The following is a 19,725-nucleotide window of genomic DNA, read 5'->3' on the forward strand; positions in this document are numbered from 1 at the left end:
CTCCCTTCTTTCCTTCACAGCTTCCCTGCATTCTGGCCCTTCAAATGTTTGTCTTACAGCTCTTTTCGTTGGGATATACTGTTATGACTGGAGGCTTATTAGTGTGATGGCGTGTGGGTGGGTGGGTGGGGTTCCCGGTGGGTGGGGTTCCCTTACCCTCTGAGCTTCTAATGACCTCTCAGTCTTGTGGGCCCGTGCCTCAGGGTGGGGTTAAACCTTTAGGAACCCTAGGCGCTTCTGGAGAATTCCCAGTCTGCTTTCTTGAAGTCTTCTCCCGCCTGTCACTCACTCACTTGACTGACTGACTAGTTATGTTCCTCGCGTGGGTCAGGAGGGCTGGAGTGGACGGCAGAGGGCCGGAGTTCCCTTCCTTCGGCTTGGAAAAGGTCCCATAACAGCCCTTGACGTCCCGCCACTGGGGTCGGTCTGTTAGGGGAAAGGGTCTGACGGGTTTCACAAGGCCTCTCTCTCTCTCTCTGCCAGGCCCGTGAGGGGATCCTCTTCTGTCATTACACTGGCAACATAGTGTGGTTCCTGGAGGACAGGCCTGTAAAAGTGACCACCTCCTTTTTGTCCAGCCTCCCAACTTCTCACATGACCTAAAATCACTCTTTGACTGTTCCTACCAATTTTGGGGATCTTGCAGCTTCCGCTCTATGTCTTGTTTGCTGTATTTCCCTGGATACATCTGTTTTTTCAGGGTTCAGGGAAGTTGTCTGCTCTGGACCTCAGTTCTCTGATGGGTCATGAAAATCACTGATTTTCAGTTTGTCCACCTTATTCTTGTAGGGATGGAATTTTAGCAATAACTAAAATCACTTTTCTATGGGTGTGTGTGGCATGTTTCCATCAGCATGGAGCCCAGAGCCTCGTCACAGCAGGGCTGTGAGATGTGGACATGGAAGCAGGCTGTGTTGTTCATGTAAAAAGTGCTTCCTTTCATTGTTGAGGCATGTTTCATTTTTATAGTTTGAAGAGGACTTCAATAGGAGAATAAAGGAGTGAGTGCATCATTGTTTCTAACAGCAAAAATGGGCAATAACTTGAATATCCACCCACAGGAGCGTGTGTGAATTAACCGTGACCTGTGGGAGGCTGTGCCGCCGCTCCAGCAGTGGGGAGACCACCCCCAGCAGCTGTCTGTCATTCACTGGGTGGTAAAAACAGACTGACATTAATGTGTGCATTTTCAAAGGGGTGGAAGGGGTCTGAGCACACACCCCAAGCTCCCGAAAAACAGGAGAGGGGAGCTGCTCAGCATTTCCTGGTGTTTGCATGGTTGCAGTAAGTGCAGTATTTTCCTAATTGAAACTAATTTCTTAAGTGAACTAATTTCTTAATTGAAACAAGAGGGGCAAAGGAAGAAGCTCCCTGTCCATTGTTTCCCTTCTGTATCTTTGAGTTTTGTATCCTATGTATTTATCCCCATTCCATAGAAAGAAAATAAACAACTAGGAAAGGTAAGAAACACCCGCAGGGTAGTTCACAGCCTGCGCCTGCCTGCCTTCAGCCTCACTCAGTGCCTCCCCTCTGCTCTTCCCCTGCCCCCTGGTCTGCCTGGCCCCCTGCTGCAAAGTCAGGCCCTCCGCCCTGTTGGGGAGATGGGGACGCTGCCTGCTCGCCCACCCTTCACCCCCACAACCTCGGAACAGTGGAAGGTTGGAGGCACAGGGCACAGGCCCCAGGCCCTACTTACCACTGTGTGACCTGAGTGAGGCACCCAGGATCTGTGGGGCAGCTACATGCTGCGGACAACCGGACCTGCTTCTTGGGATTTCACTTTATATAGGAAAACCTCCCATAACCTCTAAGCTATGTGTGAGCATGACGGTTAGAAAGGACCTGAGTCCTGCAAGTGCCCAAGTCAGGCCCTAGGCGAGATGCCTGTCCCAGGGGCTGGCCCGCTTCCTTCTGGCGGCTCACCCTGAGGATGTCCTGGAGGCCTGCAAAGCCCCATCAGGCTGGCACTTCTCGGGCCCTCGTGCAGGGCAGCCAGTCTTGGGGTGGGGTGTGTAGAGACAGGGCGAGGGAGCCTCTGACCCACCACTCAAAGGTCGCCCTGCGCTCCTCCACTCTCACAGAAAGAAGCCTGGCAGGTCAGCCTGGGGCCGCCCCCCAGGGTGCTGGGATGAGAATCTCTGGGGTGCCAGCATTGCTCAACATGCTCCCAGGATCGGGAGCCCTGGGGCCGGCAGGTCCTCCCAGGCAGGCCTGGCCCCCCTCCTTGTTTCTGTTGCCCTGCTGCTGGGTCCCCACAGACTGTGGCTTGCCATGGCCTCCGGGTCCTGCCCTCCTGACCCCAGGTCCCTGCTGCCCATGCCTGGGCCTCCTTGGCTCCTGCCCTTCCCAGGGCTACCCCCCCACCCCCCATCACCCTCAGCCGCCGTGTCCCTCCCAGCAAGGAGACAGACGCTCCATCGGAGTACTTCCGCCGAGGTCAAACCCTGCCTCCTACTATGCTCCAGACGCAAGGCCCAGTCAGTGAGAAATCAGAAGGCAATGCGCAACCTTTTGATATTTCATTCTTTCAACAAGTATTTACGGAGCACATGCCCTGCTCAGGTGAAGTACAGAGTGACGGGGCCATGGCTGAGCCGGGGGTGCCCCTGCCAGGGCCCTCAGCCTCCTTCCAGGGGCACGTGCTGCTGCCCAGGCGGTGCTCAGATGCCCGTGCCCCAAAAGGAGGGAAGAACGGAGGCTTTGAGAGAGGCACTCGGCGCAGGGGCTCCGAGGGAGAAGAGCTGGGGCTGCTGAAGAGCTGGGCCTTGGAGTTGCCGTGGGACTCAAACTCTGTAAAGCCCACCAACTAGCTGTGTCCATGGACAAGTCACATCGGCCTTCTGCGTCCCAGCCTCCACGTCTGCACTCAGGCAGATGCAGGGGCGCGCTGGACTATTCTGTGTCCTCTGCTCAAAGCAAGGCTCGGTAAATGGCCATCTGTGGGGGTCTGGGAGGAGGGGTCAGGCGTGGCTTCCCAGGAAGGCTGCCCTGACCTGCCTCAGCGTCCCAGGGCTACACAGGCCAGGGCAGGAGTCTCACCATGAACTTCTGAGCCCACGGTGTGCCCGCACCCCGCACTCTGTAGGCCCCAGCGAGCAGTCGCTAACGAAGCCTCAGACATCAGGGGAGACACCAGGCTGCACTCAGCAGTCAGGCTGCATCCCCCCATCTGGAAATCCTTCGCCCCCCACCCACCCATAATCCCCAGACCTGCCCCTTCTATGCCACTGCCCATCCCACCCTTCACATCTCCCTGCAGTGTGTGGCTGATGTAGGATCTAGTCACAGAGACCTTGCAGGGCACCTGATGTGCTGACACTGGCCAGGGTGGACACATGTCCTGCCTGCAGAGGCAGCCACCCTTCCCCTCCACAACCTTGAATGTTCGGTCCTTGCATCTGCTGCGCTTTCGGAGGGATGCGATGAAAGGCGAGTTTTCCTGCAGGGTTGGGGGTGGGGAGGGGGCGCTGACAGCGTGGATGGAGAACGGCAGAGCTGTGGAGCACCCAGCAGTGTTTTCCCAAAGAACATTCTGCCATCCATGGTTGGAGAAATTATTGTTTGGGGAGACTTGTGACAGACAATTCGCCACCTGTCCACAGGGTCCGGCCAGCCCTGGCAGGGATGCACATGGCGTCTGCTGGCTCAAGGCTCTTGCTGAGATGGCGCTGGTCCTGCTTCTTTTCCCAGGGAGAAGCCTCGGGGCCCCAGGACATTGTGGCTGCTTGTCCTGTGGTGCAGAGCAGGCTGGGTAGGGCTGGCGGCACTCCTGAGCTCAGCGGCAGCTGCCCAGCCTGCCTGTCTCCCACTCTGTGTCCCACCCCTGAGCCCACACATTTATTCTTCTCGACTCCTGGGCAGATACCGGCTACTTCCCATTTACCACAGGCCGTTTCCTCCCAGCATCTCCAAGCCCGGGCTCGTCTTCCTGATGCGCTGAGGAGGAGCAGCCAGGCCCCCGCCCGCCCCGCATTCGCTCTTCGTTCCCCGTGGGCGCCAGCGAGGCAGGGCACTGGGAGCACCGGCAGCCCTGCAGCCCTCCTGGGCGGCCCCAGCTGCGAGGTTCAAGCCTGGATGCTGCCACATTGAAATGCCCTGCCCGGCTGGCCTGACGCCTGCCGTGCCCTCCCCACGACAGTCCTCACATCAGGAACAAAGGAAGGAGATTCGGGACTTAGGTTCTCCTGATCGACCACAGAGACGCAGCTCCTGGTGAGTGGGAGCCCGTCATATGGGAGGGGCTTGGCCACGGCTGGCCTGAGGGCCCCCACTTCGGGCTGGTTTCAGAGGGGGCCCTCATAGTCCGGGAAGCTGCAGTGCCTTTCTGGGACACTTGCAGATGGGGCCCCCTTGTGCTGGCCAGGAGTGAGGCCCAAGAGTCCTGGCAGGTGGCCCAGGGGCTCAGCAGGGCAGCAGTCCGGGGGGACTATGAGTCCAGCGGGCCCCTGTGTGCCCTTGAGCTGAGCTGCAGGGGCTGGCCATCCACAGAGACCTGGGCCTGGGCATCCAGCCTGGTGGGCTCCACCCTGAGTCGGCTCAGGTCCAGGTCCTGGGCTGGGCACCTCTGGTCCTGCGGGCTGGCCAGAGAGGGTAGGCCGCAGGCAGCGGCCACACTAGGAAAGCCAATAGGCTGTTTCCACTGCAGATTGTCAGGGCCCCTGGCGTGAGGCTGCCCACAGGCCCCATGGCCCGCATCCTGCCTTGGGGGCTGCACAGTGGGGAGCCAGTGGTCTGGGTGGATCTGCAGGGCTGCTATTTGGGCCACACAGCCTGTCAGGGCAGGTTCTGCCTCCAGAGAGCTGCCCTCAAGACCTGGCCTCCAGGGACCTCGGAAACACCCCAGGCTCCCAGGTGGCCTGGGCTCCCGGGAGCTGGGCCAGGCAGAGGGGTCTGGGACCTTGTCTTCCCGGGACGGGTCTGTTGTCACAGAGGCTGAAGACTCCATGGAGGAGAATGAGCCTTCATGGCAGCTCCGGGCCCCCTCCTCCCCAGAGACCTGCACGCACTCCAGAGACGGGTCTGTGCACAGAGAGCTGGTCCCCTGGTCGGCCCCTGCCAGGACCTCACTGTCTCCAGCAAACAGGCCCTTGCTCCCCACATGTGCCCACGGCTCCTGCCTGCTGGGAGCTGAGCCCATCGGGGTCCTACCTGTACCTGAGGCCTGGGCCTTCCTGCCCTCCAGTCTCTCTGGGCCTGGGCCCCTGTTCTCAGAGCCCACTGCCTGCTTCTCCACTGGTCCCCTGGACTGGGTGGAGGGCTCCCCAGGGGCTGAGGCAGGCCGGGCGCGAAGCTCAGGGCCCCGGCGCAGCCAGTTGATAATGCCCATGGTGATGGCAAGCTCCGTGTCACAGAGCTTCAGCAGGCACTCCTTGCCCTTCCAGGAGCTCTGCAGGAAGCCCTGGCTGAGCAGGTCTGGGCCGGGTGCTGGGGCCAGGTTCTCCTCCGCCCCGACGCGGAAGCTGCACATGGACAGTGGCGTTCCGAGGGCCGGTCCCGACAGGCTCTCCGACACGCACAGGTCATCGTCCAGGCTTGGCCGGACAGGCCCCTCGCTGGGGTCGTAGAAGAGCTCGTAGAGGGCGTCTCCGCTGTAGCTGTCCCGAGGCAAGGCAGCCGCACGCGTGCCTGGGCTCAGGGCCTCCCTCTTGTCCTCCTCAAGGCCGGGTGAGAAGGAGTCGTAGTAGCCCTCGTCGCTCGTGGACACAGACTCCGGCTGCTCGCTCTTGGGGGTGCCTGTGTCTACGGAGCTGGCTTTGGAGCCACTGTGGGGGTCCCTGCAGGGGCCCAGGGGCAGCTCGGCGAGCTCCGCTGCATCCAGCCTGGGCGGCTCTGTGTCTGTCCCCTGCGGAGCCCCCGGCCACGGGCCTAGGAGGGTGTGGTGCTGCCTCACGGTGAGATTCACGCTGTCCCAGAACTTGGCCAAGTCAGATGTCTCGTTCTGGGCAGGAGACGCCAGCTGCTCCACGCTGCCCTGGAAGGGACCCCGGGGAGATGCCTGGGCCGGGCTCTCTGCGCCGTCACTCAGCTCCAGGGATGGCACTGAGCTCTCATCCGCAAAGATCTCCCCGCAGCCTGTGAGTGAGTCGAAGCTCTTGAGTGAGGCCACGTCCTCACACAGGGCCCTGCAGAGGTCGAAGGAAGAGTCGGGCAGGAGCTCACTATCAGACAGGTCCTGGCACAGGCTGTCCAGTCCCAGCCCCTCGCCCAAGGGGAGGAAGGCTTTGCCCCACTGCCCTCCAGCCTCCGAAGGGCCCCCGGGGGAGGACAGGCTCTTCCCCTTGGTCGCCAGTGAGGCCAAGCTCTCAGTCTTATTTCTGCGAATGTGGAATAGGTTCCGAAAGCACTTCTTGGGGCGTTTCAGGGAAATCCTCTTCCTTGGGATGCTCTTGGCCACAGCTGGCACGAAGGGCATCTGGGGCACGAAGTTGCGATAGTCAATCATGCGCTGGCTGCTGGGAGGCCCTGGGAAGCTGGCACTGCCCACCAGGTGCCCAGCAGCTGCAGCCGCCCTGCCAGCCCCGGGCACGCTGTCGTGAGTCTTGCTCTTCCGTACCAGTTTGAAGGAGGCCCCACAGGAGGCTGTGGCATCCCCCTCGGGGGCTGGCTGGGCCCCTTTGTTGGGGCGTCTGTCGAATCCTTGCTTGCTGGGACTGACCAGGGGGCTCCTCCCGCCGTGGGGCTGCTGCTGCCCTCCCGGTGAGACCGACCAGAGGCCCGCCTCCTCCCTGCCCCGGGCAGTAGCTGCCGTGTCCGGGGGCTTCTCGCGGGAAACGTGCAGGCTCGATTTGATGAAGGTCTTCCCCCTCTTGAGCTCCATGCTGCCTGCAGCTGCTGTGGAGGGAAGCAGGGGGCACTTAGTGTCCACGGTGGGGGCCTGGGCTCCCGAGGCCCTCTGCCCGCCCCCCCCCACAGTGCTGTTGGAACAGAGCTCGGACATCTGAACTCAGGGACTCCGTGGAGGTGGGGGAGGGAGAGGGGAACAGCCCCACCCATGCTCGCTGCTCCAGCCTTTATAGACAGTGATGCCCAGGGATGTCAAGTCACATGCCTAAAGACACACAGTAGGAGCCAAAATGAGCCCCTGCATCTGCAGTCTCTCAGCTCACCCAAGCATCCTCCCAGAGCTTCTCTGGCCAAATCCAGCAAATCCCATGCCCGGGCCCAGGCACTCTATCCCTGCGGGGAAGGACCACGGCCACCTGCGGTGTCTCAGAGGATTCAATCGTAAGCGGCCTCCTCCTCCGCCTGAGAGATGAAGCTTCAAGGCGGCCCAAGCCCGCCTCCCGAACCCCACGTGGCCGCCTATCAGAGGGACAGACACAGGCACTGCCCGCCAGGACTCCTGCTCCTGTTCGAGAGGCGAGACTCAGTCGACCCAGAGGCCACCCCACAAGGCACAGCTGAGCATCCCATGCTGCATGAGAGCCTGAGCATTCGGGAGAGAGAGAGAGCATCATGGTGGCAGGCAAGAGACCGGGCAAGCATGAGGCCAGGACCAGGCAGATGGGACGGACACAGCACAGTAAGGGCTGGAAGAGCAGGCCGCTGTGGCCTTCCACACACAGGTACTGACAGGGGCTGTGTCTGGAGTGTCATCCAGAAGTTTCTGGTGGCCAGTCTGAGTTCAGTGGAGAGCGGCTAGAATTGCTTACTGGTGTCTGTCCTGGCTCTGGGGGTGGGAAGGTGGTAGAGGGTTAACAACTTGCTCATCCTTGCACAGCTGGGAGCGCGGCCTTAGTCCAGGCTCACTGAACAGCTGTGGGCTTCTTCTGAGTGCGTGGGTGGAAACAGTGACATGGGGGCGTTGGGGGTCTAAGGCCATTCATCTGACATGAGTGGAGGACAGCATAACAGGAGAGAGACTCTAGCAGGAAGGACTCACAAGAGGCAGCTAAAACGAGCTGAGTGTGGGGATAAGGCGCAGGTGGAGGCTGCAGTCACAGGCATGAGAAGAGGAGTCAAGTTACAGGGACTTTCAAAGGAAGAAACTCCAGGATGCAGCAACTGAATAGAGAGAGAGGCAGGCAGAAGTCCTCATGCCGAAGCATTGGGGAGGTCGGGCCGACTCTGCTGCCTGTAGCTGCCACGCAGCTCTCTGAAGGTACCTGGAGCCTCCATCGGCATTGGCTGAGAAAGGCGTGCTGGCGGACAGGGCCACTTGCTTTCCCACCTGCTCCACTGCCCCTCACAGAAGGTGGGCTGAGAAACCAGAGGAGAGCCAAAGAAACCAGCCCCAAACCCTCCTCCCTACGTCTCCCTAGCCAGACTGACAGAGGAGGACCCGCTGATCCCTCAGGCCAATGGCAGGAGGAGACACTGGGGCAGCCAGGGCCTGTAAGCTGGGTGCCTGTGGCCACCTCAAGGGGGCTCAGGGCAGATCTCGGGTGGTGTCCTTGGGCAGGGCCTTCTTTCTGAATGGTGATGGGGAGCTCCAGTTTCAGTCCAGAGGCAACCTGTTTAAAACTGGACCTTTGCACCTCTTGCAAAGAGCCCTGGGCATAGGACCATCCTCACCGTGCTCTGCTCTCCGCTTCCCTGCCTTTGCCCATTCTGCATGGCCCCTCTCCCGGCATGCTCCAACACCAGGACCCCATGGTGGCAGATTGCCTCACAGTCCAGCTGGCAGTGTTAAAGCCAAAGAGGCTGAGGAGGGCTGGCAAAGCTGGCATTGCAGAGGCCCACAGGGTCAAGCTGACCGGCCTCCATTCCACTCCCACCCGTGGACAGTGCTTCCTCCCCGCAGAGGGACAGCTGGGACTTCTGACTGGAGGATGGGAGGGGGAGCAAGCCCTGTGCCAGGGAAAGCCACAGGACCCAGGCTCGGCTTTGCTGCCACTCAGCTTTTGGTGGCAATATCCTGGACAGTATGACAATGCTCGAAGCTGCTTTTGTGCCTCCTGCCAGATGGCACGGCCCAAGCCTTTCCCACTGTGCACCTGCAGACCCCCTTTCCACTGCCCACAATACTTTGAGGCCTGAATATGGTCTTCCCACTCTGAGGGATGGTGTTACATGCAGCGCAGTGGCTGGTACCGGCACTTTGGAGTCAGAGGACCCAGATTTGAGTCTTGTTTACATCGACCTAACCAGGAGCAGTGCTTGGTCCGTCACCTTGTAAGAGACACTGTAACCTCCATTTTACAAAGGAGAAGTTAAGGTCCAGAAAAGCCTAAGGATCAGCCCAGGTCACTCAGGTGGTAAGTGACAGAGCTAGGATTAGAACCCAAGCTTGTCTGATCCTGAACTTGTGTTCTTACCCATGATGGACATTCAACAGAGCAATAGCTCATGCTTCCCTTCACAGGAAATCTAGAAATTGATAATAAATGTGTTTTTGTGATGAATTTTGGAAAACATAGTGAAAATGAAGATTAAAAGCAAAAGTGTAGCTCACTCAAATTTAGAAAAATTGTAACTGAAAGCAATAAAATTTCTATGGCAAGAAATTTTATGAATTCATATGAAATCTCTATTGCATTTATTCTTTTCTATGTTTTAGAAAAATCTTTTTATTACCATACTCTTGGAATAACTTAGCCAGACATGATAAAAATTATTTCACTGTGTGAGGAATTCTACAACTACAAAAACTAAGATGATCTCTATAAATAAAACTATTGGTTTTATAATTCTTGGAACAGCTAACTGATTTAAAATCATGAAGAGTTGGAAATTTTACCACACCCTGAACTTGAAAAATGATCCCTCAAAATAGCTGTCATTGCTATAGGTGGCTGGACTCAGTGTCACTAATATTGCCAACCCTGTTTCCTGAGTTCATTTAGCACTCTGCACATCAATAAGACAAAAAGCACTAAGGTCCAGAACGACGAACCAGAGACTTGCAAAATACTGGAGCAATCACGTAAGATCCATGTGTTCAGTCCAGTCAGTTTCCATATTAATGTATTTTAGAGCCTGACTCTTTGGAAATGTGGGGCTCATAGGTGATATGCATGGGAACCCCCCAAGGGGCAGAGGGCCCACTACCCAGCTGGAGACAGGCTGAGCAGTCACCTTCCATGACAGTTCTCAGGGGCAGAGTGGGATTTATCTGGACAGCCAGATGCTGGCACTGATATTGCTTGAGGGCAGAGGCCAAATACTCCAGGTTCTCAGCTGCATGAATGCCCACTCTGCTTTGTAACCCTGTGGCTAAAGACCCCCTTAGTAGACCCCAGCAGGAAACCTGAGTGAGACTCTGACACCATGTGCCACATCCTTCCCCAAAGGACAAAGCCCACCCAGCCCTCCACTTGCTCCATGCCTTCTTGTCTGGAGCATCCGTGGTCACTGGCTGCTCACACTGTAGCTTGCTTGGTCTTCTTGCTCCCCAATGAGACTGAAAACTTCTCCAAGACTCAGGACTTCAATTGTAGTAGACTGTGAGCGACTACTTATTTAAATGAATTTTGGGGACATCTTATCCATATATTTCCATCTAAATTTCCTAAATAGGATGCAAGGTCTGGAATTTTTAATTCTACAGTTTATGCATATAATTTTCTCTGATGGTCTTAGTGACACTAAGATCCTGGACTCTTTCATTTCTAAATGAACTTGCAAATTCCATGAGAAAACACCATGTATTTATTGAATCAATTCTGATTCAGGGATGTGGTAGTTAAACCAAGACTTAAAAGACAGCTGACGACAACTGGGCAAAAGACGTGGGCAGCATATTCCAGGCAGAGGGAACATCTTGCCGAGAGGCCTCCAGAAACAAGCGAGGGAGAGTATTTAAAGATCTGAAAGCAGGCTCAGGTGGCCAGAGCAGCAGATCAGTGGGAGGAGGCCAGGAGATGGGCAGGGCAGCCCACACCTGGCCTGAGGTCCCAGGGAGGGTCGTGGCCTTTATCCTATGCACCGTGGAGAGCCAACCATCAAGGGTGAGTACCAGGGGCCAGTTTTCAGTTCTAACAAATCACTCCAGGTGCCCGTGAGAATGCAAAGTAGGGGCAAGAGTGGAGGCAAGAAGATAAGTTAGGAGCCAGAGCGGGGTCCCGTGCAGAAAGTGGCGGCAGAGAGATGCACATGTATATGGATTTACGCAAAGTGAGCAAATGAAGTAATTCTACTGGCTGCTTTTCTGTAGGATGACTAACTTCAGCTCATCTGCCTAGAGGATTTTCTTTTCCCTTTGGGAAGGTAATTCTGTGCTTTTTTTCTCATTTTTAACGTGAAAGGTATTCCATGCAGCAAAATAAAAACCTTGGAGGTACACATATGCAACAGAAGTGGTGTGGAGATGTAAACGTTTTGACTAATAGTTTTGGCATTTGCCATGCCTTCCCCACCCCACCCCCAATATTCAGGAAAATCACAAGCAGTGAAATACAAAGGGGTGAATGGTGATAAGAAAGCAGAGCCCCCTGAGGGAGCCCCCGCAGGGGACTTCCTCGGCGTTGGGGTGGCAGTAGAGGCCTATGTAGGGGGCAATAGTTAATTTCTGTAGCAACTGCCTAAGCCAAAGCCTTTCGGATGGAGGTATGAGGGCCATTGTGAGGAGGGAAAGCTTCCGTGTTCCGGGGCGGGCGTGGGGTGGGGAATGATGCAGAAATAGAATCTGCGGTGAGAACAGCACCCATTCACCCAGCCCCCACGTCGGGGGGACAAGAGGCCCTCTGGGGAGTGACGGTTCTGCCCCATCTCCTCTAAGGGAGTTTATGGGTGCTCCTGGCCTGCCCGGCCAAGAAAAGACGGGTCTCCAGCCTTATTCGTGCTTTCCCAGCCCCCACAGCCGTGGACAGATGGTTTCTCTCCTTCCTTAGCCCAAACCTAAGAGGGTCATCACCCCCAGACCCCTCACCATCCACGCGGGGCACCGCGGGGTGCAGAGATTGCAAGAGCCTGGCTCCTCCGCTCCGCTCGCCCATCGCTCAAAAGAATGCACACAAATTCCCAAATCACCCCCTTTCCCCGCAAGCCTACAGACGATCTTCGGGGCTTGGCGACTTACCGCTGGGGCTGGGAGTGTCGCAGGACGCAGCCTCGGCAGGGCCGGCAGCCGCGCCCGACCGCGCCGCGCGCTCAGCACCACGGCCAGCTCCGGGCGCCGCGCGCCCCCGCGGGCGAGGGCCGGGGAGCGAGGGGCGGGGCCGGGGAGCGGGAGGGGCGGGCGGAGGGGCGGCCGGGAGCCGGGGGCCGGGAAGCCGCCGGGCGCGGGACTGGGCGCGGTGGCGCGCGCCGCGCAGGTGGGGGCTGCCCGCGGAGGGCGGCCGCCGGGTCTCGCCCGGCCTGGCTTTGTTCGGGGCTCCCCCGGGCTCCCCCGCGGGTCTCTGCCTCCCTCAGGCTGTGGGGTGCGGCCCTCAGGCGCCGCAGCTCGGGCCCCCGGAACGGACGGCCGCCCGGCGGTCTCCCCTGTCCCCCCGCCGCAGACCGAGCTGCGCAGAGCGCACAGGTGTGGGCGCCCCCACCCTGCAGCCCGCAGCAGCCGGGCGGAGGGAACCCCAACCCTCGCGGAAGGGCTTGGCCACACAGGCCTAGTCACGAGGCCTCCCCGGGACTCACGCGGGCTTGGGAGAAGGGGCAGGCCGATCTCGGGATGCAAGGTAGAGCCTTCCAGAACCTTCACGGAGTGCCTTTCTCGGACCCGATTATATGATTAATGGGAGCCAACAAGGTGCTTTCCCTTCCCTGCTCGTGTCTTGGAGGGAGGGGCAGTTGTGTGGAGACCCTCCCCCACGAGCTGAGATCAGGGCATCTGCACCAGGTGGGCAGGCGCGAAGTACGGATCAAGTAACTGCAGGATGGCTGCGGGGGCAGTGCCGGGAGCGTGGCCGAGGGGCAGCCGAGAAGGGCCGGTGCACAGCTGGGCTGTGGGGCGGGTCCCAGGGGGAGGGTGCTAATGGGAGTGTTGAGGGGGGCTGGTCCCACGCGGCACAGGGGAGGCGGGCGGTGAGCCACGGGGGAAGGGGGAGGGGGTTGACTAGTCCAGGCTTGGGCTTCCGGCAGAAGGAGGTCAGGGCTCAGGCAAATGACAAAGGCCACGCCTTTCAGTTGGAGGGGCTGCCTCCCTGACCCCATGTCCAAAAAGACCCTGGACACAGGTATCCCAGTTGGGTTGGCTGGGCTTTGTTATTACCCATCAGCCTTCTCTGTAATTAGTCCCCTTGGGACGGCCCCACCCTGGAGCCCAGAGGCGGCCCCGCTGCAGGCTCCCCTCCCACAGGGGCATCCCCCGGCCCTGGAGGAGCCCCGTCCCTGCATTTCTCGCAGCTGAGCGGTCTTTCTGACCGGTTAGAGACCCAGCATGACCCCCTAGTAGTCCTCTTCTGCCAGTGTAATCAGGATGTAGTCCTGACCTTTCCTGCCAGTTTGTGGCCACAGATCCCCTGTATCAACTCTTCCCTTATCAGGTAGAAAGAAGCGCAGGTGGATCTGTGTCTCACTGCCACACCGGCGCTACCTGCCCGGAATCAAGCATAGGACTCCCACAGATCCCACAGTCCTCCCTAGTAAAGTTAATGAGCGTTGGCCTCTCTGACATGGTCTCCCATCTTCTGCATTACAAGGACTTTCTATATTTCTTAAGCTTTTTCCTTTTTGAAAATAGTTATGGGCTTAACTTCTTCCAAGAAGTGATAATTGCTCTTTTCACCTTCAACTTGTCACCCTTCGGCAAATTAGAGCTATTCTAGGCCACCTCTTTGTCCCTTTGTGTCTGTTTTTTCACTTAGCATAGTTTTCAAGACTCATCCATGATGTAGTATGTATCAAAATTTCATTCCTTCTTAAGGCTGAAACATATTCCATTATATGTATTTACCGCATTTCATTTGTTAAGCCGTTGATGGCATTTGGGTTGTTTTTTACCATTTGTCTATTGTAAATAATGCTGCTATGAACGCTGGTGTACAAATTCCTGTTGGAGTTTCATTTTTCATTTTTTCTGAGTGTATACCTAGAAGTGGAATTTCTGGATCATATGGTAATTCTCTCTTTCATTCTTTGAGGAACTATTGTACTTCCTGGCAGTGACTGCACCAGTTTACATTCCCACCAGCAGTGCACAAGGGCTCCAATTTCTCCACATCCTCACCAACACTTGTTATTTTCTGTGTTTTAATAATAACCATCCTAAAGGGTGTGAAATGGTATCTCATTGTGGTTTTGATTTGCATTTCCCTAATGATTAGTGATGTTTTTTCATATGATTACTGACCATCTGTATGTCATCTTTAGAGGAATGTCTATTCAATAAAGTCCTTTATTGATTTTTAAATTGGAGTATTTACATTGATTTCAGTTCTTCTGTCCAGTTTTAATCAGATTGTTTTTTTTTTTTGTAATTTAGTTGCATGAGTTCCTTATATATTTTGGATATTAGCCTCATATGAGATAGAGGCTTTTGTGAATATTCCAGAGGTGGCCTTTATATTTTGTTGATTATTCTTTTGCTGTGCAGCTTTGTAATTTGATAGAGTTGTACTTGGTGATTTTTTCTGTTGTAGCTCATGCTTTTAATGTTCTGTTTTAAAAAATGACTGTCAAGCCCAATGTCAAGGAGCTTTTCCCCTATGTTTGCTTTCAGGGAAATCACAATTTTAGGTCTTACATTCAAGTCTTTAATTCATTTAGAGTTAATTTTGTGAGTGGTCTAAAAGAGGGTTCCAATTTCTTTTTTCTGCAGATGAATATCCAGTTTTCCTAACACCATTTATGGAAGAGACTATTATTCTCCAGAGTGTTCTTGGCTCCCTTGTCAAATATTAGCTGACCATATAGGATTTATTTCTGAGCTCTGATTCTATTCCATTAGTCTACGTGTCTGTTTTTATGCCAATACCAATGTTTCAATTATTATAACTTTGTAATAAAATTTAAAATCAGCAGGTGTGAGGTCTCCTGCTTTGTTCTTCTTTCTCAGTATTTTTGCAGTTCAGAGTCTTTCATGAGCCTTTGGAATTTTAGGGGTTTTTTTTCTAATTCTGTTGGAAAATGATGTAAGTTTGATAGGGATTGCATTGCATTTTAATGGCTCTGGGTAGTATGTACATTTAAACAATATCAATTCTTCCTCCATGAACATGGGATATTTTTCCATTTATTTGTTTCATCTTCAGTTTCTTTCATCAGTGTCTTGTAGTTTTCAGCATGTAGATCTTTCACCCCCTTGGCTAAATTTATTCCTAAGAATTTTACTGTTTTTGCTATTGTTGTAAGTAGAATTATTTTATTTTATTCTTTTTCAGATAGTTTGTTGTTAATGTATAGAAATGCAACTGATGTTTATATGTTGATTTTGTATCCTTCAGCTTTACTAAATCTGTTTATTAGTTCTAACAGTTTTTTAGTGGAATCGTAGGACATTCTACTTAAAAGATGACATAATCTGGAAACAATTTTACTTCTTCCTTTCCAATTTGGATGCCTTTTATTTCTTCTCACCTAACTTCTCTAGTTAGGATTTCTAGTACTGTGTTGAATAAAAGTAAAGATGGTGGGCACCCTTCTAATGTTGTTCCTGATCTTAGTGGAAAAGTTTTCAGCCTTTCACTGTTGAATATGATGTTAGCTGTATGGTTGCCTTATGTGGCTTTTATTTTATTGAGATACATTCTTCTATATTCATTTGTTGAGGATGTTGCTCATGAAAGAATGTTAAATTTTCTCAGATGCTTTTTCTGCATCTATTGAGATCATATGATTCTTATCTTTCATTCTGTGTTGTATCACATTTATTGATTTGCATATGTTGAACCATCCTCAAACCTAAGGCATAAATCTCACTTGATCATGTTATGTAATTCTCTTACTATGCTGTTGAATTAGGTTTGCTAATATTTTGTTGAGAATTTTTATGTCCATATTCATCAAGATTATTGGTCTGTAGTTTCCTTTTCCTATGGTGTCCTTATCTGGCTTTTGTATCTGGGTAATGCCAGCCTTGTAAAATGAGTTTGGGAATGTTTCCACCTCTTCAGTTTTTTGGGAATAGTTTGAGAAGGATAAGTTAAATCTAATTTGAATGCTTGCTAGAATTCATCAGTGAAGCTATGTGGTCCTGGACTTTTGTTTGTTGGGAGATTTTTGATTACTGATTCAATCTCCTTTCTCATTATTGGTCTGTCCGAATTTTCTATTTCTTACTGATTCAGCTTTGGTAGGTGGTATGTTTCTAAAATGAATTTGTTCACTTTTTCCTAAGTTATTCAGTTGATTGGCATATAGTTGCTCATAGTAGTCTCTTATGATCCTTTATATTTCTGTAGTGATGGTTGTTAATGTCTCCTCTTTCATTTCTGGTTTCATTTATGTGAGTCTTCTCTTTTTTTCTTAGTCTAGCTAAAAGTTGGTCAATTTTGTTGATGTTTAAAAAAACCCTTAGTTTTGTTAATATTTTCTATTTTGTGGGGGTGTCTCTTTCATTTATTTCTTCTCTGTTCTTTGTTATTTCCTTCCTTTGCTAACTTTGGACTTATTTTTTTTTCTACTTCCTTGAGGTAAAATTAGGTTGCTTATTTGAAACCTTTCTTTTTATTGCATGCAGGCATTTATCACTAAAAACTTCCCTCTTAGAACTGTATATGGGTCATCCCATAAGTTTTTATATATTGTGTTTCCATTTTTGTTTTAAGATTTTTAAAATTTCTCTTTTGATTCCAGCTTTAACCCATTGGTTGTTCAAAAGTATGCTGTTTAATTTACATAATTTGTGAACTTTCCAGCTTTCCCCCATTAACTGATTTTGAGTTTCATACCATTGTGGTTGGGAAAGATACTTGGTATAATGTCAATCTTTTTTATTTACCAAGACTTGTTTTGTTACCTAGCATATGATCAGTTCTGGAGAATGGACCATGCTCACTTGAGAAGCCATATATTCTGCTGCTATTGGATGAAATGTTCTGAATATGTCTGTTAGGTCCATTTGGTCTAAAGTATGGTTCAAGTTCAATGTTTCCTTTTTGATTTTCTGTCTGGAAAAAATATCCATTGTTTAAAGTGGGATGTTGAAGTTCCCTATTATTATTATATTTTTATATTTTTCCCTTCAGATCTGCTGGTATTTGCTTTATATGTTTAAGTGCTCCAGTGTTGAGTGTGTATATATTTACAACTGTTATATCCTTTCAATGCATTGACCCCTTTATGATTATATAATAGCCTTTGTTTCTCATTACATTTTTTGACTTATTGTCTATTTTCCCTGTTACAAGTGTTATTAACCCTGCTCTCTTTTGATTTGCATTTGTATGGAATACATTTTCCATCCCTTCACTTTGAGCCTATGTATATTCTTAAAGCTGAAGGTTTCTTGATGGCAACATATACTTTGCTCTTGGTTTTTAATTCATCCAGCCATTCTATGCCTTTCCATTGGAGAATTTAAACCATTTATATTTAAAGTAATTATTAATATATAAATATTTATTAATGTCATATTATTAATTTTTTCTGGCTGTTTGGAATTTCCCTTGTCTTTTCTTCTTGCTGTCTTTCTTTGTGAATTGATGGTTTTCTGTAGTGGTATGCTATGATTCCCTTCTCTTTAAATTTTATATATTTCTATAAGTTTTTGTTTTGTAGTTACTGTGAGGCTTACATAAAACATCTGACTGATATAACAGTTTTGTGCTTAGCTTTGATCACATACAAAAACTCTACCCTTTCACACCCCCCAAGATTTTGTTTTTGATGTCACAGTTTACATATTTTTATATTGTGTACCATTAATTAATTATTGTAGCTACAGTTATTACAGTTATTTAAAAAATTTTAATACTTTTATTTAACCTTTCTGCTAATAACTTTGTATGATGACAGAGGATAACTACACTTATTGTGGTAAGCATTTTGTAATGTATAATTGTCAAATTACTATGTTGTATACCTGAAGCCAATACAGTATTGTAGATCAACTATACTTCAATTAAAAAAGCAAGATTAAAGAAAAGGAAAAATATCAAGTACTTCTGCTCTTTGAAAGACACTGTTAAGAAAATGAGAAGACAATCCATAGACTGAGAGGAAATTGTAAGTCATAAATTTCATAAAGGATTAGTATTCAGAATATATAAAGAACTCTCAAAATTCAACAGTCAGAAGTCAAACACCCCAATGAAAAATGGGCAAAGTTTTGAATAGGCATTTCACCAAAGAAGATACATAGATGGCAAATCAACAGATAGAAAGGTACCCACTGTCACATGTCATTAGGGAAATGCACATTGACAACACATGAGAAGGGCAGAGAAATAAAGGAACTCTGTACTTTTTTTCTCAGTTTGGTTGTGACTGTAAAATTACTATTAACTCTACAAAATAAAATCTATTTAAAAGGAAAAATAATTTTATTAGTGTTTTTATTAGTGTTAAGAAAACCACACACAAGATGCCTCTACACACCTCTGTAGAAGACTGAATTTTTTGTTGTTTGGCCTGGTTGCTCAAGGCAGTCTTTCTTTGCCTTTGAGATACAATAACTATCTACCTTCAGTTTCCATAGCTTTCTCTTTAATCCTTATAAAACCTTTCTTTATTTCCACTGTTTTTTTTTTTTCATTTCTCTTCTAATGCTTTTCTCTAGTGCTGTGCTGAGTTATATTGGAGACTGAGGCCGAAGTAAAAAGAAAAATCAGCAATACTGATTCTATCCTTATTTTAAATGTTGAGATTTTGCTCATCAAGAATTTGGATTTTTGCACTAATACTGATTTTAAAGAATATTTCATTAAAATATGATTCATCTTGATGGTTGTGTGTGGTCGGGACACCTGGCGTCCTCCTAGTCACCCACCCACCCTGCCCGCTGGCTTCCACCTTTGCTGAGAACGGCAGTCTGCTCCCTGTTGTGCAGCTTCCTATTTATTTTGGTTTCCATGATTGTTTAGTTCTTCTAGTTTCTTCAGTTTTGCAAGTTGATATTCCTTCTCCTTTCATTATTTTGCTACAATTTCCACAAGTTCATTTCCCTGGTTTTGCTGTTGTTTTGTAAAGATGATTGCTTTACTTAACATTTTTTGGTTGTTTTTGTTTTTGCATGTTGTAAATCAAGATCGAAATGTCTGATCACAGTTTGCATCTGATTTGGGGCAACATTTTTCTGCTACAAGTTCTTGTCTGCTACCTGTTTGTTCTCTTTTTGCACACCCCTTTGTAGCAAAATGTCTGCATAACTCCTGTGCTAGCCTCTTGTGGAATGCATTTCTCCAGGACCAGCTGTAAGTAGGAAGCCCCTGTGGGGAGAGGTCTGGCGCTGTCCTCCAGGCTCACGGGAAGTCTGAGCTGGTTCTGTGAGTGGAGCGGGCTGCTTCCTTAAGCTTTCCTGTGCTCAGCTCACCAGATCTGCCCTCACAGGCAGCTCACAGCGTAGGGCTCCCTCCATCTACTCCAGTATGGCTTATCTGCAGGATTCTGTGCTCAGCCCACCACCTTGTCTTCTAACCAAACCAATCCCAGGAAGCCCCTCCACCATTTCCTGCTTCCAGTTTGCATGGGTGCCTTTAGTTTTCATGGGTTCTGCCATTCAGGATGAGCCCTCATCCTAGATGGGTGTGTTCTGCTGGCTGTGTGTCAGCTGTGGGATGGGGAGGCTGCTTGCCAGGTCTCCCTCCAGCCCCACTTGAGAGTCCCGGCTCAGGTGTGTTTTGTGGTTCAGAATTTGAGATGTCCCTTTTAGTTATCAAAGATAGCATCTGTGTCTCTGTACCTCTTTTTCCTGGTTGCTTTTGGGTGCTTTCTTAGAGGAGAAGTAGGGAACATGCTAACATACAGAATATG

The 19,725-nt window shown here is 50.9% G+C and overlaps 1 protein-coding gene across 1 annotated transcript; it reads right to left on the reverse strand.

Annotated features, from left to right (window-relative positions):
• Positions 1-4,141: 4,141 nt before the first annotated feature.
• On the reverse strand, positions 4,142-12,075 carry AMER3 (APC membrane recruitment protein 3). Its single transcript, XM_036884297.2, has 2 exons — positions 11,960-12,075; positions 4,142-6,831 (listed from the first exon to the last, which is right to left on the reverse strand). The coding sequence occupies exon 2, from the start codon at positions 6,815-6,817 to the stop codon at positions 4,427-4,429; it is 2,391 nt and encodes a 796-aa protein (XP_036740192.2). The 5' UTR covers positions 6,818-6,831; positions 11,960-12,075; the 3' UTR covers positions 4,142-4,426.
• Positions 12,076-19,725: the final 7,650 nt, after the last annotated feature.

The sequence above is a fragment of the Manis pentadactyla genome, chromosome 8 (genome assembly GCF_030020395.1).
Source record: "Manis pentadactyla isolate mManPen7 chromosome 8, mManPen7.hap1, whole genome shotgun sequence".
Lineage (NCBI taxonomy): Eukaryota > Metazoa > Chordata > Mammalia > Pholidota > Manidae > Manis > Manis pentadactyla.

Bases quoted from the DNA above. Each gene is read 5' to 3' on its own strand.
- AMER3 (XM_036884297.2), bottom strand. From the start codon at position 6,817: ATGGAGCTCAAGAGGGGGAAGACCTTCATCAAATCGAGCCTGCACGTT.